This window comes from Heptranchias perlo, chromosome 20 (genome assembly GCF_035084215.1).
Source record: "Heptranchias perlo isolate sHepPer1 chromosome 20, sHepPer1.hap1, whole genome shotgun sequence".
In the NCBI taxonomy this organism is placed as follows: Eukaryota; Metazoa; Chordata; class Chondrichthyes; order Hexanchiformes; family Hexanchidae; genus Heptranchias; species Heptranchias perlo.
The window spans coordinates 47,135,854-47,156,919 of record NC_090344.1 but is presented as its reverse complement, the minus strand read 5'-3'; the positions used below and the strand labels follow the sequence as shown (position 1 = coordinate 47,156,919).

At 43.3% G+C, this 21,066-nt stretch overlaps 1 protein-coding gene across 3 annotated transcripts in view; it reads right to left on the bottom strand.

Moving 5' to 3' along the window:
- Positions 1 to 5,447: 5,447 nt before the first annotated feature.
- The window catches only part of LOC137335805 (deoxycytidine kinase 2-like), a 28,593-nt gene continuing 12,974 nt past the window's right edge, over positions 5,448 to 21,066 (bottom strand). For 2 of the 3 annotated variants that reach the window (XM_068001244.1, XM_068001245.1), the window contains exons 4-7: positions 19,674 to 19,821; positions 14,692 to 14,807; positions 12,530 to 12,629; positions 5,448 to 5,872 (exon numbers count right to left, since the gene is read on the bottom strand). In XM_068001244.1, coding sequence (XP_067857345.1) covers positions 5,834 to 5,872; positions 12,530 to 12,629; positions 14,692 to 14,807; positions 19,674 to 19,821 — 403 coding nt within the window. In that variant the 3' untranslated portion in view covers positions 5,448 to 5,833. The other variant, XM_068001246.1, reaches the window with a different exon arrangement.

The following is a 21,066-nucleotide window of genomic DNA, read 5'->3' as shown; positions in this document are numbered from 1 at the left end:
ACATTATAACGAGGGTCCCACAATGCCTGAAGTACAACAAGTCACACGCACGCACACGCACACAAAGGACTGAATCATTTAACTTCTGACAGGACACAATTCTTCACGTTACCAACAGGATACTTACAGCATTATAGCCTTAGAATTACCGTTAACCATTAAAACACTTTTCACACCATTGGTTGTGCGAAGACGACTATTCTCCTATATTTTTAACAGACTAGAAATTTTGCCAGATAAAATATCTAAAGTGCAGACTTTGAAGCAAAGAGCATAAATTACTTCAACAAAATGAAGAACAGGTTGTAACTGCTCAATACACTTGCATTACAAACATGAACCAACACTGTCATGTAGGACCTTAAAACAAAACTCATTTTGATGATCGAGGATTTGTATTTCTTTTCCAGAGGCAGTGTATTTTTATTATTCATTCTCCGGATGTGGGTGTCGCTGGCAAGGCTGACATTTATTGTCCATCCCGAGTTGCCCAAATAATGACTTAATACAACTGAGTGGCTTGCTAGAGCCACATCAGGGGGCAGTTAAGAGTCAACCACTTTGGTATGGGACTGGAAGCATACATCGGCCACAATGGGTAAGGGCAGCCAGTTTCCTTCCCTGAAGGACATTAGTGAACCAGTTGGATTTTTATGACAATCCGACAGCTTCATAGTCGCTTTTACTGATACCAGCTTTCTGTTTCCAGATTTCAAAAACTAATTTCAAGTTCTCAAACAGGTGGTATTTCGAATTCACATTCTCTGGATTATTAATCTAGGCTTCTGGATTACTGGTCCAGTAGCATAACCACCACATTACAGTACCCCTGTGTGCACTTACATTAATACAGATTCACTCTGATCAGAATAACAAGTGTGATGCAAGCAACATGCAATTTAATTCACACTCACTGTCCAGTATTTACAAATGCTGGTCATCTGCTGAATAAAAAGGTAATGGAGCTATACGTATTCCTTGTGTGCTGTCTGTTGTACTTACTGACTCAACGTTTTGCAGAGTTATGAATGCCAAGCAATGCACAATGATATGGTTCTGCTCCATGACCGTTGATCTGTAGAGGACAAACCCCAACATGAAGACACAGAGGATTAATGTGTTCCAATAAAGCCCAATGATCGGGTCGACTTTTACATACCTGACACCACTCTACATGCTTAAAATGGTTCCCAATGTGCACAAATACAAAATAAATGTGCATTTTTTGTCTAACTCTCTCTCACTCTTGGAACTCTCACATTTATAGTTCCCAGTTGCAGCCTGCAACTGCAGCCATTTTTGTAGTTGTGTTAGCATGACTGGGATGTGCTAGCATTCTGGGATGAGAGGGTTGTCCAATGAGGAGAGATTGTGTAGAATGGGCCTTTACTCTTTGGAGTTTAGAAGAATGAGAGGTGATCCCATTTTTTTTATTCGTTCATGGGATGTGGGTGTCGCTGGCGAGGCCAGCATTTAATGCCCATTCCTAATTGCCCTTGAGAAGGTGGTGGTGAGCTGCCTTCTTGAACCGCCGCAGTCCATGTGGTGAAGGTTCTCCCACAGTGCTGTTAAGAAGGGAGTTCATTGAAACATCTAAAATTCTAAGAGGGCTAGACAGGGTAGATGCTGAGAGTTTCCCCTGGCTGGAGAGTCCAGAACTAGGGGGCATAGTCTCAGGATAAGGGGTCGACCATTTAGCACTGAGATGAGGAGAAATTTCTTCACTCAGAGGGATGTGATCTTTGGAATTCTCTACCCCTGAGGGATGTGGATGCTCAGTCGTTGAGTATATTCAAGGCTGAGATTGATAGATTTTTGGACACTAAGGAATCAAATGATTTGAAGATTGGGCGGGAAAGTGGAGTTGAGGTCAAAGATCAGCCATGATCTTATTGATCACTGGAACAGGCTCAAGGGGCCAACTCCTGCCACTATTTCTTATGTTCGAACAGAGGAGTCAGTTCCAAAAGGCAGGAAACTTATCAAAATTATGTTTCAAACAATCAATATGTTTATTCTTCGACGCTTGCTCTCCAATTGGTTTTCCCCATGTCTCACAATTTCACTTTACTTTGAAACACGTAAAGCATTTTATTTTTGTGAGCTTCAGTTCAAAACATGAAGTCATTATGTCACAAAAAAAACTTCAATGTCTCAAAGCACAAAGGCAGCTGCAAGCTCATGTTTTGTTAAATCCTGACATCACTACTTCTAAAAAACAATACCTGCCAGCGTGGTGACCAGCCATTACATCACTGATACAAACTCTACCAGCAGTGATCTCAGAGTGATTCATTCTATTTATTTGGAGAAATCAAATGCAGCTGTTTGTCGGTATACAGCAGAGAATCATTATGATTCACTTTTAAGTGGGCTTCAAGGATAGTCATTTTAGCAGGGGAGGAATAGATAAATTACAAATGCTGGAGCTGCTTAAGGCAAAATTCAAGTCAATAGACGAGCATGAAGCATGACTTTGTGAGTAAAAAATATTGCTGGATATTTGAAAACATCAAATCCAAGTTACAGCTGTTAATTGGGCATCGTGGATCATCCGAAATAATAATCAGTCATCTCATCAATGGAATTGAGATAAAATCACTGAAAGTTTTACTGAACGATAATCCATTTTCAATTATTGGAAAATAACGTGGTCTATCGTTAACGTTTGAATTCTCAGTCTTACTTCACGATCCGATTTGTTTGAGCTTGAACAATCAGCATGCAGTGGCACCAATCACATACATATGAAGTGATTTTCCTTGAAGAGGCAGGTTAGCTTCTGGTCAGGATTTCTACCCACCCTTCTGTTCCCACCACAACCCTGACCCATTATCCTGGGTCGGGGGTGATTAGACATGCAGGTTGGACTCCCAGCAGGATCCCTGCCACCAAGAGGGAGCCCGCCACTGTAAGGCAGGAAAATCTTAGTGGTGCTGCAGCGAGGCCGAGACTGAGGCATAAAAAGTTAAGTCCATTCGGCTGAAATGGAGGGGGAGAAAAACTTTACTCGCCCCCTCCTCCCATCAGGAGAACTTGGGGCCATTACCAGTGCTACCCCGGGCCTACTGCCAACTTCCCCCAGGTCTCCTGGGGAGCGGCAGCAACAAGGGCAGGCTGGAGGAAATTGAGTCGCGACGCTGCCCTGCCTCCCCACCAGCATGTACATGTGGCAGCCACAAAAGGGGTGGTCAGGAGCAATCCTAGTGGGGGGACGGGGAGGAAAATCCAGGTGAGGATGGAGAGGCAGCAGTAGGCCTCATCAACCCATGTTTCCGCCACAATCTACCTGATTTCATGGAGAAAAATCCAGTCCCACGTTTAGCCAGTTGATTTTGTAACTTGTTGAAGGTTTAAGATACAGAAATCTTCAGAGTGATTTGATCACAAAAATGAGAGTTTCTACTCTGTAATATATGCTTTGCAAATGTTCCCCAAGTTTCCTCCATACATCGAATCATTGACATGACTGTGATTCTGCACAATGGGATAATCACTGTGTAATTATATTATTAGTTGTGGAGGTCGTAACAAGACAGGACATTCTCATTCGTTATTTTTAACTTCCAAAGCTTTGGTCTACTCTATTTTTCATCTGTACTTCAGATCGTATGTGTGTGTGTGTGTGCATGTGCGTGTGTGTGTCTGTGTGTGTGCGCGTGTGTGTGTCTGTGTGTGTAGTCAAATCACATTCAAGCTAACAGTCTTTCCTGCTGCATAGTACATGGTCAACGCCACCATTCAACGAACCATTAGAGAAACAATATAAGATACATGCTATTCTTTTGCTTGCAATTGAAGTATTTAAATATTCATCATTCAGGAACAAGGGAATTTTTTTAAAAATTCGTTCATGGGATGTGGGCGTCACTGGCGAGGCCAGCATTTACTGCCCATCCCTAATTGCCCTTGAGAAGGTGGTGGTGAGCCGCCTTCTTGAACCGCTGCAGTCCGTGTGGTGAAGGTTCTCCCACAGTGCTGTTAGGAAGGGAGTTCCAGGATTTTGACCCAGCGACGATGAAGGAACGGCGATATATTTCCAAGTCGTGATGGTGTGTGACTTGGAGGGGAACGTGTAGGTGGTGTTGTTCCCATGTACCTGCTGCTCTTGTCCTTTTAGGTGGTAAAGGTTGCAGGTTTGGGAGGTGCTGTCGAAAAAGCCTTGGCGAGTTGCTGCAGTGCATCCTGTGGATGGTACACACTGCAGCCACTGTGCACCGGTGGTGAAGGGAGTGAATGTTTAGGGTGGTGGATGGGGTGCCAAGCAAGCGGGCTGCTTTGTCATGGATGGTGTCGAGCTTCTTGAGTGTTGTTGGAGTTGCACTCATCCAGGCAAGTGGAGAGTATTCCATCACACTCCTGACTTGTGCCTTGTAGATGGTGGAAAGGCTTTGGGGAGTCAGGAGGTGAGTCACTCGCCGCAGAATACCCAGCCTCTGACCTGCTCTTGTAGCCACAGTATTTATGTGGCTGGTCCAGTTAAGTTTCTGGTCAATGGTGACCCCCAGGATGTTGATGGTGGGGAATTCGGCGATGGTAATGCCGTTGATTGTCAAGGGGAGGTGGTTAGACTGTCTCTTGTTGGAGATGGTCATTGCCTGGCACTTGTGTAGCACGAATGTTACTTGCCACTTATCAGCCCAAGCCTGGATCTTGTCCAGGTCTTGCTGCATGCAGGCTCGGACTGCTTCATTATCTGAGGGGTTGCGAATGGAACTGAACACTGTGCAATCATCAGCGAACATCCCCATTTCTGACCTTATGATGGAGGGAAGGTCATTGGTGAAGCAGCTGAAGATGGTTGGGCCTTGGACACTGCCCTGAGGAACTCCTGCAGCAATGTCCTGGGGCTGAGATGATTGGCCTCCAACAACCACTACCATCTTCCTTTGTGTTAGGTATGACTCCAGCCACTGGAGAGTTTTCCCCCTGATTTCCACTGACTTCAATTTTATGAATGGGAGGGTTATGAAAACAAACTGCAAAGTAAAACACAGTAATATACTAATACCTCTCTTGGGGTGTTGCTCACAGGTTGTGATGGATGCTGAAGTTCAGGAGTGAGTAGAAATACGGGTATGAGGCAGAATGGGGAGTGAACGGTAGGCAAAGCCGAGGCATGTCAGAAGGAGGACATGTCATTATGGAGGAAATGTAAATAAAGTTAAGAAAAGGGCATGATCATGCAAATTGCTCTCAAGGGAATGGACACCATGGGCAAACTGTATTTTTCTGTTCAACACATTCTTATGTAAATAGTGAAACAATCGGAAACAGTAAAAACACTGATCAATGGGAAACTCAGACATAAATTTAAACTGAACCAATCAAAGCTGATACATAAGCCTACAAACTAATAGAAAATTATATAAATATATACTAACAATGTTATTTCCAGCTTATTCACCGTGCACTTTTATTCAATAAATTGTATGATATCACAATCCTTAGTTGGAAACTGAAAATGCTGTCCCAGTTTAATTGCATTATCACATGAATTATAAAAAGTACAAGTTAAACATATTGATCATTTCTTGCCCCATGTGATGGTTCATAGGTCAAAAAATAAAATAGGAAACAATTCTATGAAAAATGAACTTCAATTAATTGGGTGCCATCATGAAATTATTGTTCACATGTTTCTGTAAAAGGTTAATTTCTGCACAACCCACCCGAAGTCACAAGCATTTCAGTCCTTCTGAAGTAAGGGACGGATCATGGTGTGATCAAATGGACGACAATCAGGAACTGGGGTCTCAGTAACCAAGTCTTTATTTACCCTATTTTTTCCTCAAAGAACAAAGAAGTTCTTACAATGAATTCAAAAAATGTTTTACTTTGCCAACTTCAGATTGTTCACAAAGTTCTTCACCTGGAAGGGAAGCAGAAGAGAAAAAAAAAAACACTTCAGTACAGATCAAGATATATTTTAAGAACATGACCCCGAAATTGCACACAGTGAATTGCGCTAATGAGACATGAGGTACACCGATCAGTGTTCTGGAGAGCTTGCAGCATCAGCATTCTGTGGGTCAGCTTATTTGCATATCCTTTGGCGTAATGTGCTGGGGGCATTCTATGCTTAAGGCGCTTTATAAACACACGTTGTTGTTGTTCTGGATGAAGATTGCAGCAGCAGGCTGGGGCAGCAGCAGCTTACTCAGTTCACCATCAGGTATCTTGACTGGATGTCTCAAGAGAGAGTTTTTGTGCCATTTTTAAAGAATGTCTGCCACAGGAGCAGCTGGCAGAGGCAGACAGAGAAGGGATGGGGCATGACACAGGGGCATAAACTTCAATGAGTCAGACCGACAAATCCACCTTAATGAAACAGAGACGAGACAGGCTGCTGGGTGCTTCGCAGGAGGAAGCCTCCGAGAAATGTCTCTCGTGCTATGCAAAGGGAGGTGGTCCTAACACTTACTGCCAACTCACTACCAGGGCTGCAAACCAATGCCGCAAATAGTTCAATGACCTGAATAGGACAGGCAAGGTCATACACAGGGCACTCTTTACTCCTTACCCTCCAACACTGAAAGCTGAACAGTTAACTCTTCACAATGCACTCTGATTAATGGAGGAACTAACTTGGGATCTTGCAGGACACCCATCTCCCCTAACAGCAATTACTTGTATGCCCAACCTTAAAATCCCTTGTGTCACTAACGGCTGTCCCATGCCACCTCGCAGATACTCAGTTGCTAGTCTTCACCTAATTCATTCAGCCTTGTAGCAGGACAAACTAGCTCAGAATGCCCACAAGAGGCAAGGCACCAAAAGGGGTATGCCCAAATTGACAGACTTCACCAACTACGAGGAGCAAGTCACAGAGCGGATAAAGTGGCATTCTGCTCTTATTGTAGGAGATGGTCAGCTGAAAGGAATAGTGCCAGGTTAGCGACTGAATGCCTGTGAAGCACCACACAACCACAATCTTCCATCCTCTTTTCTGACTCTTTAATCTGAATGGGGCAATGATCACCCATTCTTAGCTTCTATCCTCCCTTCCTGTAGATCCACCACAGCAATGGAGTGCAGAGAATGAGGAAGACAAGGACGATGATGATGAGGAGGACCAGGTGAGGTGGAACTACTTCCTCGTGGATTGTGAGGATTACGAAGATGAGAAGATTGATGAAGAAGACGGAGGAGGAAGTTAGAGTCAAGCCCAAAGAGTTTCTGGTCCACTTTCCTCTGCCATAATCTCCACAATCTCAACCACTCTGTCACTAGCTTTATCCCTACCATGCACCAACTTAGATACTTTCATCCATTGGCGAGGGAGGGGAGTTGGTATTGTTAGTGAGGATGTGGAACCGAATGATTTACAGAGCACGAGGCCACCAGGGGAGTGGAGGCAATCTGTACTTTGGAACCATAGGACCCACTACTCACCTGAAAAGGATGTTTGAGCAACATCATACCTATGCAGGCTCTGAGGTCAGTCACCGAGGATGTGTGGCAACTGACCGGGGTGACTCCAATTTACAAATCTCAGGGATGCTTTTTCCTTTGCTGCAGACATCAATGGGGAGTGTGGCAGCTTCAATAGAATCTGCAGCAGAAAGGGCCAGGGATCAGTTGGTGCCACCACCTCCACTGCAGCACTGGTCACTGCCTCAGTGGCAGCTAGAAACAGAATAGGCACCACCTTGCTTCCAGACCCTGCAGGCCAGGATGGATGCTGCTGTCTCTCAGGGCTTTCAGGATCTGAGAACTGCCATTAGACCAGCCAGTCCACTGATCAGTGGGGACAGAGATCCAGGGCTCACAGTGCAAAGGCGATAGCTGGGGTTTGACGAACACAAGTTTGTTTTTCCTCAGGGCAGCAGCATATGTTGGCCTCCAACCTGCCCCCTCAAAGCACCACACCGTAGCACATGGCTCATATGAGGCGACACCAGGCTGCCCAGGAACCAGCTCCAGAGATGCAGCCAGCGATAGCTTCTCCCAGGAGCAAACTGTCAGAGAGGGTCAGTGCAGTCCCATGAGACTTTTGTAGAACATGAGCTGCCAATCACCGAACAAGCTACTGGTCCTCAGATTCCACTTAGGAAAAGCATGAGAATAGCAGAAAGAAAGGAGAGTTTAAGCACCAGGGGGAAGCCCGATGTTAGGAAAGAGGAAAGAGCAGGTTAACATTTGTTCACTTTGAACTAAAATAGAATGTGCACTTGTATTGTGTTTTGTTATTACTGGAGGTTACAGTTACACAGGAAAGGGTGCACTTATTTTGTGCTTACTTATCAGTTGAGTAGTATTGGCAGTCATGTAGGGTTAAAAAGATCTGGTGTGTTGTCATGTTCTTGGATGGGTACAGGAACTGACACATTGATCCTTTATTTGAAGGTGGGGAAGAAGGAGTTAAGGCAGTGATGACAAAGGTAGACTGTGTTAAATAGAAGAGAAGATTGGAGTGATCAGCTGTGCTCCGATGCCACCTCTGAGCGATGGTCATCGTGATGCTCTCTTCCAGATATTTCTGCCTCCAAAGCAGCTAGGGCTGCCTCTCTCGGAACATCAAAGTTTCGGCCTTTGTGTGTGTTGAAGTGCTGCAGACTGCAACTATACAGGACACACAAGCAGTAGTACACTGCACAGCCCCATCTAACTTGCCAAGGCAGCCAAAAAGCCCCATCAAGACTCCAATTACCACTCTGGTAGAGACATGTGCCGTGTTGTAATGCTCCTGCTACTATTCGGGCAACTCTATGTGGGGTCATGCCCAATGGGAGTATTGCATAGGCTTTGTCCTTCAAAAGTTAAAAGTTAATAGGTAAAAAGTTAAAAACAGTGGATGTCCAAAGGGACTTAGGGGTTCAGGTACATCGATCATTGAAGTGTCATGAACAGGTGCAGAAAATAATCAGTAAGGCTAATGGAATGCTGGCTTTTCTATCTGGAGGACGAGAGTACAAGGGGGCAGAAGTTATGCTGCAGCTATACAAAACCCTAGTTCGACTGCACCTGGAGTACTGTGAGCAGTTCTGGGCACCGCACCTTCGGAAGGACATATTGGCCTTGAAGGGATTGCAGTGTAGGTTTACTAGAATGATACCCGGACTTCAAGGGTTAAGTTACGAGGAGAGATTACACAAATTGGGGTTGTAGTCTCTGGAGTTTCGAAGGTTATGGGGTGATCTGATCAAAGTTTATAAGATATTAAGGGGAACAGATAGGGTGGATAGAGAGAAACTATTTCCGCTGGTTGGGGATTCGAGGAGTAGGGGGCACAGTCTAAAAATTAGAGCCAGACCTTTCAGGAGTGAGATTAGAAAACATTTCTACACACAAAGGGTGGTAGAAGTTTGGAACTCTCTTCCGCAAACGGCAATTGATGCGAGCTCAATTGCTAAATTTAAATGTGAGATAGATAGCTTTTTGGCAACCAAAGGTGTTAAGGGATTTGGGCCAAAGTTAGATCACAGATCAGCCATGATCTTATCAAATGGCGGAGCAGGCACGAGGGGCTGAATGGCCTACTCCTGATCTGATATTCCTATGTTCCTAAAAGCCACCCACTCATTTGGTTTTCTTCCTTAAAGAGGCAAAGGAGGGCCAAATTTTGAAGGATGACAACATCATAACAACTTCCAGCATATATCATGTTGACGTGCATGTTGTCACACACAATCTGTATATTCAGGAATTGGAAGCTGTTCCTATTAAGGAAGTTGAGGGGGTTGACTGTAGGAGCTCACAAAGCAACGTGGGTGCCATCTATTGCTCCCTGGACCTTGAGAAAGGCAGCAACCCTGTAAAACTGGGTGCTCCCATGTAAAATTCATCAGTAATCTGATGACTGCAGGCCCATACTGCACCCTGGCTGATATTACAGAGATCCCCCGTGGCTGCTTCTGCTTGAAATTACTATGCCAAAAAATTGGGTGCGGTTGTCATCTTCATAGCCACAGACAGAGCAGTGTGAACAACTGCAGGACTTTTCATGCAGCAGGCAGAAGAGCTCCCCAGTTGTGTCTTTGGTGAAGTGCACTCTTCTAATACACATTCCCACACGAAGGGGTCGATTTTAGCATGGCTGAGCAGATGCGTTGCGGGCGGTGGATGGGGGCTCGTAAAATTGGGGAATCCCGGAGCGGGTCCGGAGCCCGGCTCCAACCCACCCACTTCCAGGTTCCCCATTGATGCATTCGGGTGTGTGCGCAGCTCCCACGTGCGGGACTCCCACCGGCAATTAAAGCCGGCGGGATGACATTTTAAATACTTACTTACCTCGTTGAGATAATTGACAGACCTCATTGACAGGAGATTTTGGCAGGGGTGCAATTTTCATGGATCCTCAGCATGTTCCCTGTGCTGTGGGAAATACTCCCTGTTGGAGCAGACGTGTTTCAGTCAGCAGCCAGTGGGAGATGCAAAGGATTTTTTGACAGTTGGGGGGATAAACCTCATTTATTGCAGCAGGGCACTCGGTCACTTTAGACAAAGTTTTGGCTGCAACACCTTTGTCTTTCTACTCAAAGTTATTAATTTATACCCTAAACTCTGCTGTGCAAACATATTTAACTACTTTGCAGACCCCCTCAAACTCTCACCGTCAGGATGGGGGAGGGGTTCCATAGCTGCATTCATCACTTCATCCGAGGACGAGCAACATCACCAGCCTCGCCAGGCACGCCGTCCACCTCCGCCACGTGGAGCTCCACAACACAGTGCTGCCACAGGCACCTGCACAAAATAGTCGTGCAACTGCACATGCATCCACTGTAGGGTGACCCAATGGGTGGCATCAAGTGTGGGTGTTCATGGTGAACCTCATAAAAGGGACTTATTGCACAAGCCAGTCAAGAATGGCCAAGATGTGGCAGTAGTGGTAACAATATAATATTTAATGTGAGTTGAACCAAAATTAAATATAAATAAAAAACATGACAAACCGTCAAACACCCTTGTGCATCCCCTTTGTGCTCACGAAATCTCTGCCTTACGCTTCCTACGACTCATACGTGATGCATCGCCAGTGGCTGCAGCACAGGTAATGGCAGCTTGGGTGAGGGTGACCGTGAAAGAGATGCATCAGAGGGTGAGTATGAGACAGAGCCATGAGATTGTATGAGGATTGGGTTGAGTGGTAGTGGTGGGATGAGTACTGGGGTGGTGAGTAAGTGCAGGTAAATTGAGGATGAGGTTTGAGTGGGTGTGAGGAGCGATGTGATAGAATAGTGTTGGCAGTGCAGAAGGAGTTTTGGGGTGGGGGCGGTGATGTGGAAGACGGAGTGTCGGAGAATGAGTAAGTGTGCTCACTTTGGCTAACCTAGTTAGGTCATTGAAGTGCTTCCTGCACTGGATCCATGCGCGGGAGATGTTGCTGCTGCTGGTGACCTCCTCTGCCACCTCGAGCCATGCCTTCTTGGTGGCAGAGGCAGGCCACTTCCTCCCGTCCGCCGGGTGGAAGATCTCCCTCCTCCTCCTCACCCCATCCAGTAAGACCTGGAGTGAGGCATCATTAAACCTGGGAGCAGCCTTTTCCCTGGGCTGCTCCATGGTGCTCTTTTGGTTGCTGCAGGATCAGCCATTGGAGGATTGTCCCTTTAAATGGGGCTCCTCCAGCTGACAGCCTGTGATGCGGGTGCGCAGTCCGCCCGCTGCGCAGGTTTCCGACGGGAAACCCGGATGCCAAAATAAGCGGTTTCAATTTACTCGCGATCGCGTGGGGAATGGACAGATTTCACTGGGCGGGTTACCCACACGCCCAGTCGACCCCCCGCTGCCAACCCGCCTCCCTGGTAATATCGGGGCCCAAGGTTCTCATGTGATGCCTGTATTTTCTTTGGCAGGGGTAATATTTGGTGAGGTGGGTATCCTCCTTAAGTGCTGCCTCACTTTCCTTTTCTCAATCCCCTGCTGCTGCTACTCCTCGAAAATGGCAAACAAAGATATGCCCATGGGGATTGCCAGACCTGCTTCTGATCAGCCCACACCAGCAGTTGGGTCGTCTCACACTGTGAGAAGCAAGTCGAAGGCTGTGTCGGCTGGAATGCGAAAAATAACATTCCACACAACCAATTACATCTCTCATTCTAACTTACCCACAACATCTCTCATTCCAACTTGCTCTTAGGGCACTGTGAGTACAAAACCAAGAAATTCAAAGCTGCAGAACCACTGGCCCTCATTACCATATTTAAACCCAAAAAGGCAAAAGATACGAGAGGGGCTAAATCAGAACTTCTGTCGCACTTTTGGAGTAGTTACAACAGCAGAGTGAGAGCAGTTCCAAGGAAATTCCCGGCCTAGGTATTTAAATAAACACAACAGAAATATTTCTGTCCCAGTGGTGGCATCACCCGGTAATAAAAGTTAAAATTACCCCCAATAAGCTTAAATCAACTCCTTACATGTGTTGCGTGCACAAAACTAAGCTTGTTTTCCACCAGTCCTGTACAATGTGTCTTCTACATGACTTACTGTGTGGCCATTGTAGTCATCGTATTAAATATTATATTAGTGACATAGCACAGAATGAAGGAAAGGTGAACAAAGAAATGTAAAAAGAACAACACTGTACCTGTACGAAAAGCATTTCTTGTCTTGATTTATCATCTTCAAAATCTTCATTGACATCCAACACCAACACTGGAATGGTCTTCAGATGTTCAAAGTGGAGTCTGTTGAAAATGAGGAAAAGGTAGTTAAATCCCCATTCAAAAAACCATCCTTGTTCTCCAGAAGTTATTTTATATTTTCTTTCTTTCCACTCATCCTATTTCCTGCAAGTTGCACATGACATGCTGACCAAAGAAGCTTGTTCCCAGGCTTCAGCCAATGTCACTGGACTAAGGCACAGGAAACATGAGCTCTCCTGTCGGCGGGGGGGTGGGGGCGGGGGGTGGAAAAACACATCCCCCAACTTTTTTCCCCTCTCCTGAGGGGAGATGCCTGGCCTATGTTTGTGCTCACATCTGACAGTACGGCTGACATTAAGGTCTCAAAATGTGGCTTAACAAGACAAAAAAATGAACTACAGCACATGTGTCAATGAAAAAGGTTTAGCAAGTTCAGCCCGGGAGAGTCAGAATTTAGAAGGTATGTATTGTAATAGTAAATGTAGGAGTTCACAGCCATTTAATGGAAAAGAATATTTGGCTATAAACGTTGCATTCTTTGTAGAAAAGGTTTAAAATGAAGGAAACACTTTGAAAAATTATACTGCTTGCAGGAAATTGCAGAAAACTCTTATTTCTGCTGCTGTCTGAGTTATGCATCACTCATGCTAAGCCAGGAATTCTTGACTACAGTCCCTTTTGACACAGTCTATGGTTAAGCAAGGCCAGACACACAGGAAGTACTTCTTTTAAAAAACAAGTTTCTCATTTGAAATATTTTTATTAAGGCAAACAAAGTTGAAAACAATCTAAAATCAGCACACATCCTCAATATAATGTTTAGGCTCAAGAAAATGGAGAGATATTTGTCAATATTTCCTTATCCTCTTCTTCAAAGTTGTGAAACTGGCATTCAGAGTTTGCCATTTTCTCATGTGATGCCACTGTCGAGCTACAATATACACAGGACAGCTGCTCATAGTTAAGCTCAGCAGTACCTTTATACAGGTTTGACAACTTTTTGATTTTTAAAATGGACACCCTGGTTTTTGAATACATTTCTTAAAATTTCGAAATTGGAAACAAACCACCAAAATTCTGATCATCACAGTGGAAGCACTGGTTACTTAGGTTTTCAATTAACTCAAGTTATGATCCCAATCTGTCCCACCCCATCCTGCCTCTGGTCTGGTTTTGGACTTCAACAGAAGTTATAACCCTCGTTTTACAGAATGTAATGTTTAAACTCAACCCGCCTACAGTAGGTGCAGAATATTTTGCTTGTATTTTGTATTTTGTATTTCTGTATTTTGTGACACTAACCCAATATTTAGCATGTGAATATGAAGAAATATGCATGAAGAAAATTCTGATACAGTGAACTCCTTCCAATTGATAGATAATCAGTATGCATTTTCAAACACATCACCTGTGGAACAAGGTGAAGTGATGCTCCAGTATGGGGAACTATAGTAGGTGCACATGGCAAGTTTCTTGCCTCAATCACCCCATGAGAAATGTCCCAGCATCAGGCCAGGTCTCATCCTTACAGGTTAAAGAAAATCAAAAAGAGATGCTCGGGTCTTCTCTTATGAACTCCAATGGAAAAGCAGCTGGATGAAAGGAATGGGAGCCAGTTGCCTGCCTGTCTCAAAGACCAGATAATGGTGTGAGATGGAGGAGCAATATACAAAACAAAAGCAGAGAAGAAAAATAAGTCACACAAAATTTAAGAAAGATTTAAATTCTGTTGGAGCGCAGCAGCGCAACATCTCGATTTTCTGGCCACAGCTTATGTTGGCAGGGAGCAGAAGGCACTTTATCAGAAGGTTGCACAGAAAAATCAAATCGAGAATCAATGCATATCATTTTGGTTCTTAGAATGGTGACTCCCTTTTACAGAGGCCTGGGCTTTCTGCAGACTCAGTTGTGGAATGATGCTTGAAGAGGAGCATGGAAGAAAAACCTTGAAAAAACAGAAGGGAAGCAAGAATTAACTAAACACTAAGGAAACTAATTCAGATCGGCACTCCATTTTGAGCAGCTCACATTAGAATTGACAATTTGTCGTGAAATTAAAAGCCAAAACCCAAAGAACTAAAGAATCAGAAAAAGCTTCACTTACTCTGTAGAGTTCTTCACAAGCCAGTTTTCATGTCGTGAATGTAGCTGTTCCAGGTAATCCAGCTGAATTTCCTTTTCTTCATCTCTCCCCCTTTGTTGAAGTCTTGCTAAACATTTCTGTGGAAAAACAAACAAACTGTTCTCACAAAACCTATGAGAGGCAGGTCACACTTCAATTAACACACCTAACCCCATCACTGATACTAGTTAAATACAGTAAAAATTCCCTTTGGTCAAACATTTCATAACTTTAAAAGGACTAAATTGTGCACAAAAGTCCTTTCAGGCAAAATCTCCCATTGTAAATATGGGCAAATATGATAAGAGCCGAAGTCAACACTATAAAAAGGCAATTTAGGAACAAGCTTTTGTGGGCCAAAGTATTCTAGCTCTCCTGGCCTTACATCCACCTGTGTTCTGAACGCCCTAAAGTGTACATTTCTACTACATTCCTCGCAGATTAATCCAGACATTTATCACCCGATGAAGTTTTGTTATTTGTTCTTGGGATGTATGTTGTATTGGCAAGGCTGCATTGATTGCCCGCATCTGCAACTGAATGCCCCTTGAGGAGTCTTTAAACTAGGTTTGACACCACACTGGAGTTTTCTCCAATTGGTGTGAGACTGCTTACTCCAGAGGTTGTAAATTGCTTTGCTCTGGAGCGAGATGACATCCCACTTTTATGTGACCATGAAGTGGAAACCACTTGTCAGTGATGTCCATATGTCATTATAACTGAACTTTTGATGCAATATTCAGGATTTACTTTATCTCACCAGTTAATATTTTAGACATTTCCAGGAGGTCCCCCCTTGACTATTTTTTCTCTGAGCTGCAGAGATTGAAGTTTAACCCTACCTCGTATTTTATCCCATTTACACTTGGAATCATTGTTGTTGCTCTTCTCTACCACTCCGATGTTTGCAAATTCCTTTTGCAGCATGACGATGACAATAACACACAGCACTCCAAGCGGTGGTCTGATCGGTGTATTGTATAGTCTGAGCTTTGTAGATTTGTATTCCACAGTTATGACTATACATCTGAGCATTTTGTTAGCTTTTTCAATTGTCTCACCATATTGTCTTACGCAGTGATAGAAATGAGTCCACTATTACCTCCAGGTTCCTCTGAGTCACCCTGTGCTGATTCCATTCTATTCATTTTGTGCTTACGTCACACATCATTCTGTCCAACGTGAAACACTTCACATTTGTCAGCATTAAGTTTTGTTTCCAGCAACTGGCATAACTTATTCTAAATTACTCCACTTAAAAGATTCGAGGGAAGGAAGTACCATCCGTGACTGACTAAGGAAGTTAAAGATAGTATCAAATTGAAAGAAAAAGCAAACAATTCCACGAAGATTAGTGGCAGGTCAGAAGATTGGACAGAAAATAAAAAACAGCAAAGAATGACTAGAAGAATAATAAGGAGGAAGAAATTAGGGTACAAGAGAACGATAGCTAGAAATATAAAAACAGATAGTAAGAGTTTCTACAGGTATTTAAAAAGGAAAAGAGTAAGTAAAGTGAGTGTTGGTCCTCTAGTGAGTGAGTCTGGAGAATTAATAATGGAGAATAAGGAAACGGCAGATGAATTGAACAGATATTTTGCGTCCGTCTTCACTGTAGAGGATACAAATAACATGCCAGAAATAATTATGAATCAAGAGGTGAAAGGGAGGAACTTAAAACATTCATAATCACCAGGGAAAGGGTTCTGAAAAAGTTATTAGAACTGAAAGCTGACAAGTCCCCAGGTCCTGATGGACTTCATCCTCGGGTCTTAAAAGAAGTGGCTGCAGAGATAGTAGATGCATTGGTATTAATTTTCCAAAATTCCCTTGATTCTGGAAGGATCCCATCAGATTGGAAAATAGCGAATGTAACTCCTCCATTCAAGAAAGGAGGGAGACAGAAAGCAGGAAACTACAGGCCAGTTAGCTTAACATCTGTCATAGGGAAAATGCTAGAATCTATTATTAAGGAGGTTATAGCAGGGCACTTAGAAAATCTCAAAGCAATCAGGCAGAGTCAACACGGCTTTGTGAAAGGGAAATCGTGTTTGACGAATTTATTCGAGTTCTTTGAGGAAGTAACAAGCAACGTGGATAAAGGGGATCCTGTGGATGTGGTGTACTTGGATTTCCAGAAGGCTTTTGACAAGGTGCCACATCAAAGGCTACTACACAAAGTAACAGCTCATGGTGTAGGGGGTAACATATCAGCCAACCAATTCTTTATCTATGCTAACAGGAAACAGAGAGTAGGCATAAATGGGTCATTTTCAGGTTGGCAAGATGTAACGAGTGGAGTGCCACAGGGATCAGTGCTGGGGCCTCAACTATTTACAATCTATAGCAATGACTTGGATGAAGGGACCGAATGTATGGTTGCTAAATTTGCTGATGATACAAAGGTTGGTGGGAAAGTAAGTTGTGAAGAGGACATAAGGAGTCTGCAAAGGGATATAGATAGGTTAAGTGAGTGGGCAAAAATCTGGCAGATGGAGTATAATGTGGGAAAATGTGAACTTGTCCACTTTGATAGGAGGAATAGAAAAGCAGTATATTATTTAAATGGAGAAAGATTGCAGAACTCTGAGGTACAGAGGGTTCTGGGTGTCCTCGTTCATGAATCACAAAAAGTTAGTATGCAGGTACAGCAAGTGATTAGGAAGGCAAATGGAATGTTGTCATTTATTGCAAGGATGAATGGAATATAAAAGTAGAAATGTTTTGCTGCAGGGCATTGGTGAGACCACATCTAGAATACTGTGTGCAGTTTTGGTCTCCTTATTTAAGAAAGGAAATAATTGTTTTGGAGGTGGTTCAGAGAAAGTTCACTCGACTGATTCCTGGGATGAGGAAAGGTTGGACAAGTTGGGCCTGGAAACACTGGAGTTTAGAAGAATCAGAGGTGATCTTATTGAAACATATAAGATCCTGAGGGGACGAGAAGGGGTAGATGCTGAGAGGATGTTTCCCCTTGTGGGAGAGACTACAACTCGGGGCAACAGTTTAAAAATAAGGGATCTCCCATTTAAGTCAGAGATAAGGAGAATTTTTTTCTTTCAGAGGGTTGTGAGTCTGTGGAACTCTCTTGCCCAGAGAGCGGTGGAGGCAGGGTCATTGAATATTTTTAAGGCTGAGTTCGGTAGATTCCTGATTAACAAGGGAGTCAAAGGTTATAGCAGGTAGACGGGAAAGTAGGGTCGCAATCAGATCAGCCATGATCTTATAAAATGGCAGAGCAGGCTCGAGGGGTTGAATGGCCTACTTCTGCTCCTAATTCATATGTTCATATCATCCAGATCTTTCTGCAAATATCTAGCTGCATTCTCAGTTGTTACCGCGTTGCCACTACTTTACTGTCATCCACAAATTTAACGATCTTGCAGTTAGTGTCAGAGTCCACCTCATTTATGTAAACAAGAAGCAACAGAGGTTAATACACCATGCACTGACCCCTGCAAATCATCACTCAACACCTTCCCCCACTGCAAAAAAACACTTCTCACTCGACTCTGGCTTCCCTATCTTTTAGTCAGCTTTTGTATCCAGCCCCATACTTTACCCTGTAATTGATAGCTTTCAGATTAATTAAAATCTTTCCTGCAGAACTTTATCTGAAGCCTTCTGAAAGTCGAGGTAAAATATGTTGTAAGGAAATCAACAATTGACTTGATCTGCAACATCCTCAAAAGAGCTGAGGAAGATGGTCAGGCATTACTCTCTTTTCTTATATATTTATTTCTGTATACCCCTTAAAATGGTTTCCATTACATAGAATTAACAGCATAGAAACAGGCCACTTGGCCCAACAGTCAATGTCTGTGTTTATGCTCCACACAAGCCTCCTCCCACAGTCTTCATCTAACCTTATCAGCATTGCCTTCTATTCCTTTCTCCCTCACGCCCTTATCGAGCTTTCCCTTAAATGCATCCATGTTATTTGCCTCAACTACTCCTTGCGGTCGCAAGTTCCACATTCAAATCACTCTCTGGGTGAAGAAGTTTCTCTGAAATTCCTTATTGGATTTATTTGTGACTATCTTATATCTATAACCCCTAGTTTTGGATCCCCCCACAAGCGGAAACATTTTCTCCACTTCTCCCCGATCAAACCCTTTCATAATCGTGAAGACCTCTATCAGGTCACCCCTCAGCCTTCTCTTTTCTAGAGAAAAGAGCCCCAGCCTGGTCAGTCTTTCCTGATATTTATAACCTCTCATTTTTTGCATCTTCTCCATTGCCTCTTTATCCTTTTTGTAATATGGAGACCAGAACGGTGCACAGTACTCGAAGGGTTTCCTATCTTTGCCTGGTACAAAAGGTAGGCTAATCGTTTTGTAGTTGCCTGGACTGGATTTGCCTCCCTTATGTCCCAGTATAACATTCACCTCCTTCCAATCCTGACCAATGCCCAGCTGATGTAATCAGTGTGTGCTGGAATATTCTGTTGTTTTGGTTAAATGTTATGAGATGCAAAACTTCTAAGGAAAAATAAAAAGTTGTTGTTGAAAAAAAAATCTCAGGTTGTGTTTGAGCTGCAGCAGAGTGCACTACAAAAAGAGTTCAGCACAATATGTTCTCAGATGTCGGCCTCTGCTGGGAAAAAAAGTCTCAGCTCTTTAAATGTTGAAGTAACTGAGGCTGATTATCGCCTATGAACTATTCGATCAAAGAGCCAAAATTTAAAAAGAAGATCCTGAGGAACACAACTTCACTGAACAGCAAATCTTCCACTTGAAAATTTAATTTGCCTGCTTCAAATTTCCTTTACCGAAATGTGGGAAATGCCAAATAGGTCACATTAGAAGCTTAGACATATCCTCTCACGGTTCACATCATCATTTAATTGATGTTTTAATGAAACTCCATGATTTGAAATCGATTTTGGTACTGGTTGTACACTGTTAAGATACTAAGATCTGGATGCATTAGTTACTGTTGTTAAACTTCAGCACACCGCTCACCTCAGGAGATGCTTGAAGGTAAATGATTCCTTCCAATGTTATTCGGCTGCCAAACTGATTGATAAGGTAAGTGTGCCAGTCCTGGTAGATGGCCCATTCGCTCTCATTCAAGCAGCCCAATTCATAAAGATTGGAAGCAAATATATACCTGTAAAAATAGACACAAATATAGCCTAACTCAATTCAAGTTTTCTAATTCTTAAATAACTGGAGGAATTTTGCATTCTGCTGTCGAGCTTTTGCAAATTTATAGGCAATTTCTGGTAAAAATGGTCATGTATGAAAACTAGAGCTATTGATTCTAAAATTAGTTTGAACCTGGAGAGGAGGTTCTCGCCTTGAAGGTTCCTCCATGGTTCAGTGACTTTATTCACTGAGCAGCGGTCCATACAGTTTGTAGTGGTTCAGGTTCAATCTCCTGTCTGTGTTAGCTGATTAAAGATGGAGCAATAGAAAGGTTACCACAAGTGGTATCAATTATCCCAGAGCTCGGGAGAGGGAATAAAGTCAACCACAATTCTATCTCCTGTTCAATATATAATGGAAAATGAACATGTTGGATGCCGATTGAGGACAGGATCAGCTTTGGCTGTAATGCCTCCCTGATTAAATAGCCTTCCAAATCACAGTGTTGAGGCTCACACATGAATAATAGCTACTTTGGTGAAGTACCAGAGGGAAATTGGTGCAATGGAACCATACTTCATTGAAGGAGTCAATCACTTCAGGGAGAGGAGAGAAATACTAGCAAGGAAAAGAACCTATCACCTCGCAGTCATTTTAACTTTTGTTCAATTTTTAATTTTGTCAGGGGTTGTTCATATTTCATGACTTATGGTGATTTTCAGAAGTGTATTGATATGGAGTGTGTGATATCAAAACTGCAGATTGATTTCAAAGTCCTCTGCAATTAATAGAATGGTGTGCTAAGTTGGCAGCTGCTAGGAGATGCCTGTTTTGACAATCCCACAGGAAGGAAGCAAGTGGAGGTCAGCTTCATCTTTCACAGGGAGAAACAACAGGACAAATCATTGCTACTCTGTCACATCTCCCTGCAGAAAGATCAAGCGCAGCATTGCCAGAGAAATGGGAGTAGGTGACATGCTCCAATCTGGGGCACCTATAAAGAGGAGGAAAAAAAAAAATCACCATTATATTACACACAAAATAGGTGGTAAGTAATGAATTAGTCAAATGAAAATTGTCAGAGACTGCATAGTGCAGTTTCTTTTCACCTGTGGGACCGAAGGTTTGAATCTAGTCCAGGCTGATGGAATGAAAGTATTCTGTGTGTTGCTGCAAAATGAGTTTGAGACAGTGAGAATCAAGTTACTCAAAACGATCCATAATTAACCATTTGACACAGGAAGGCCACAATCATGGTTGGAAAGGT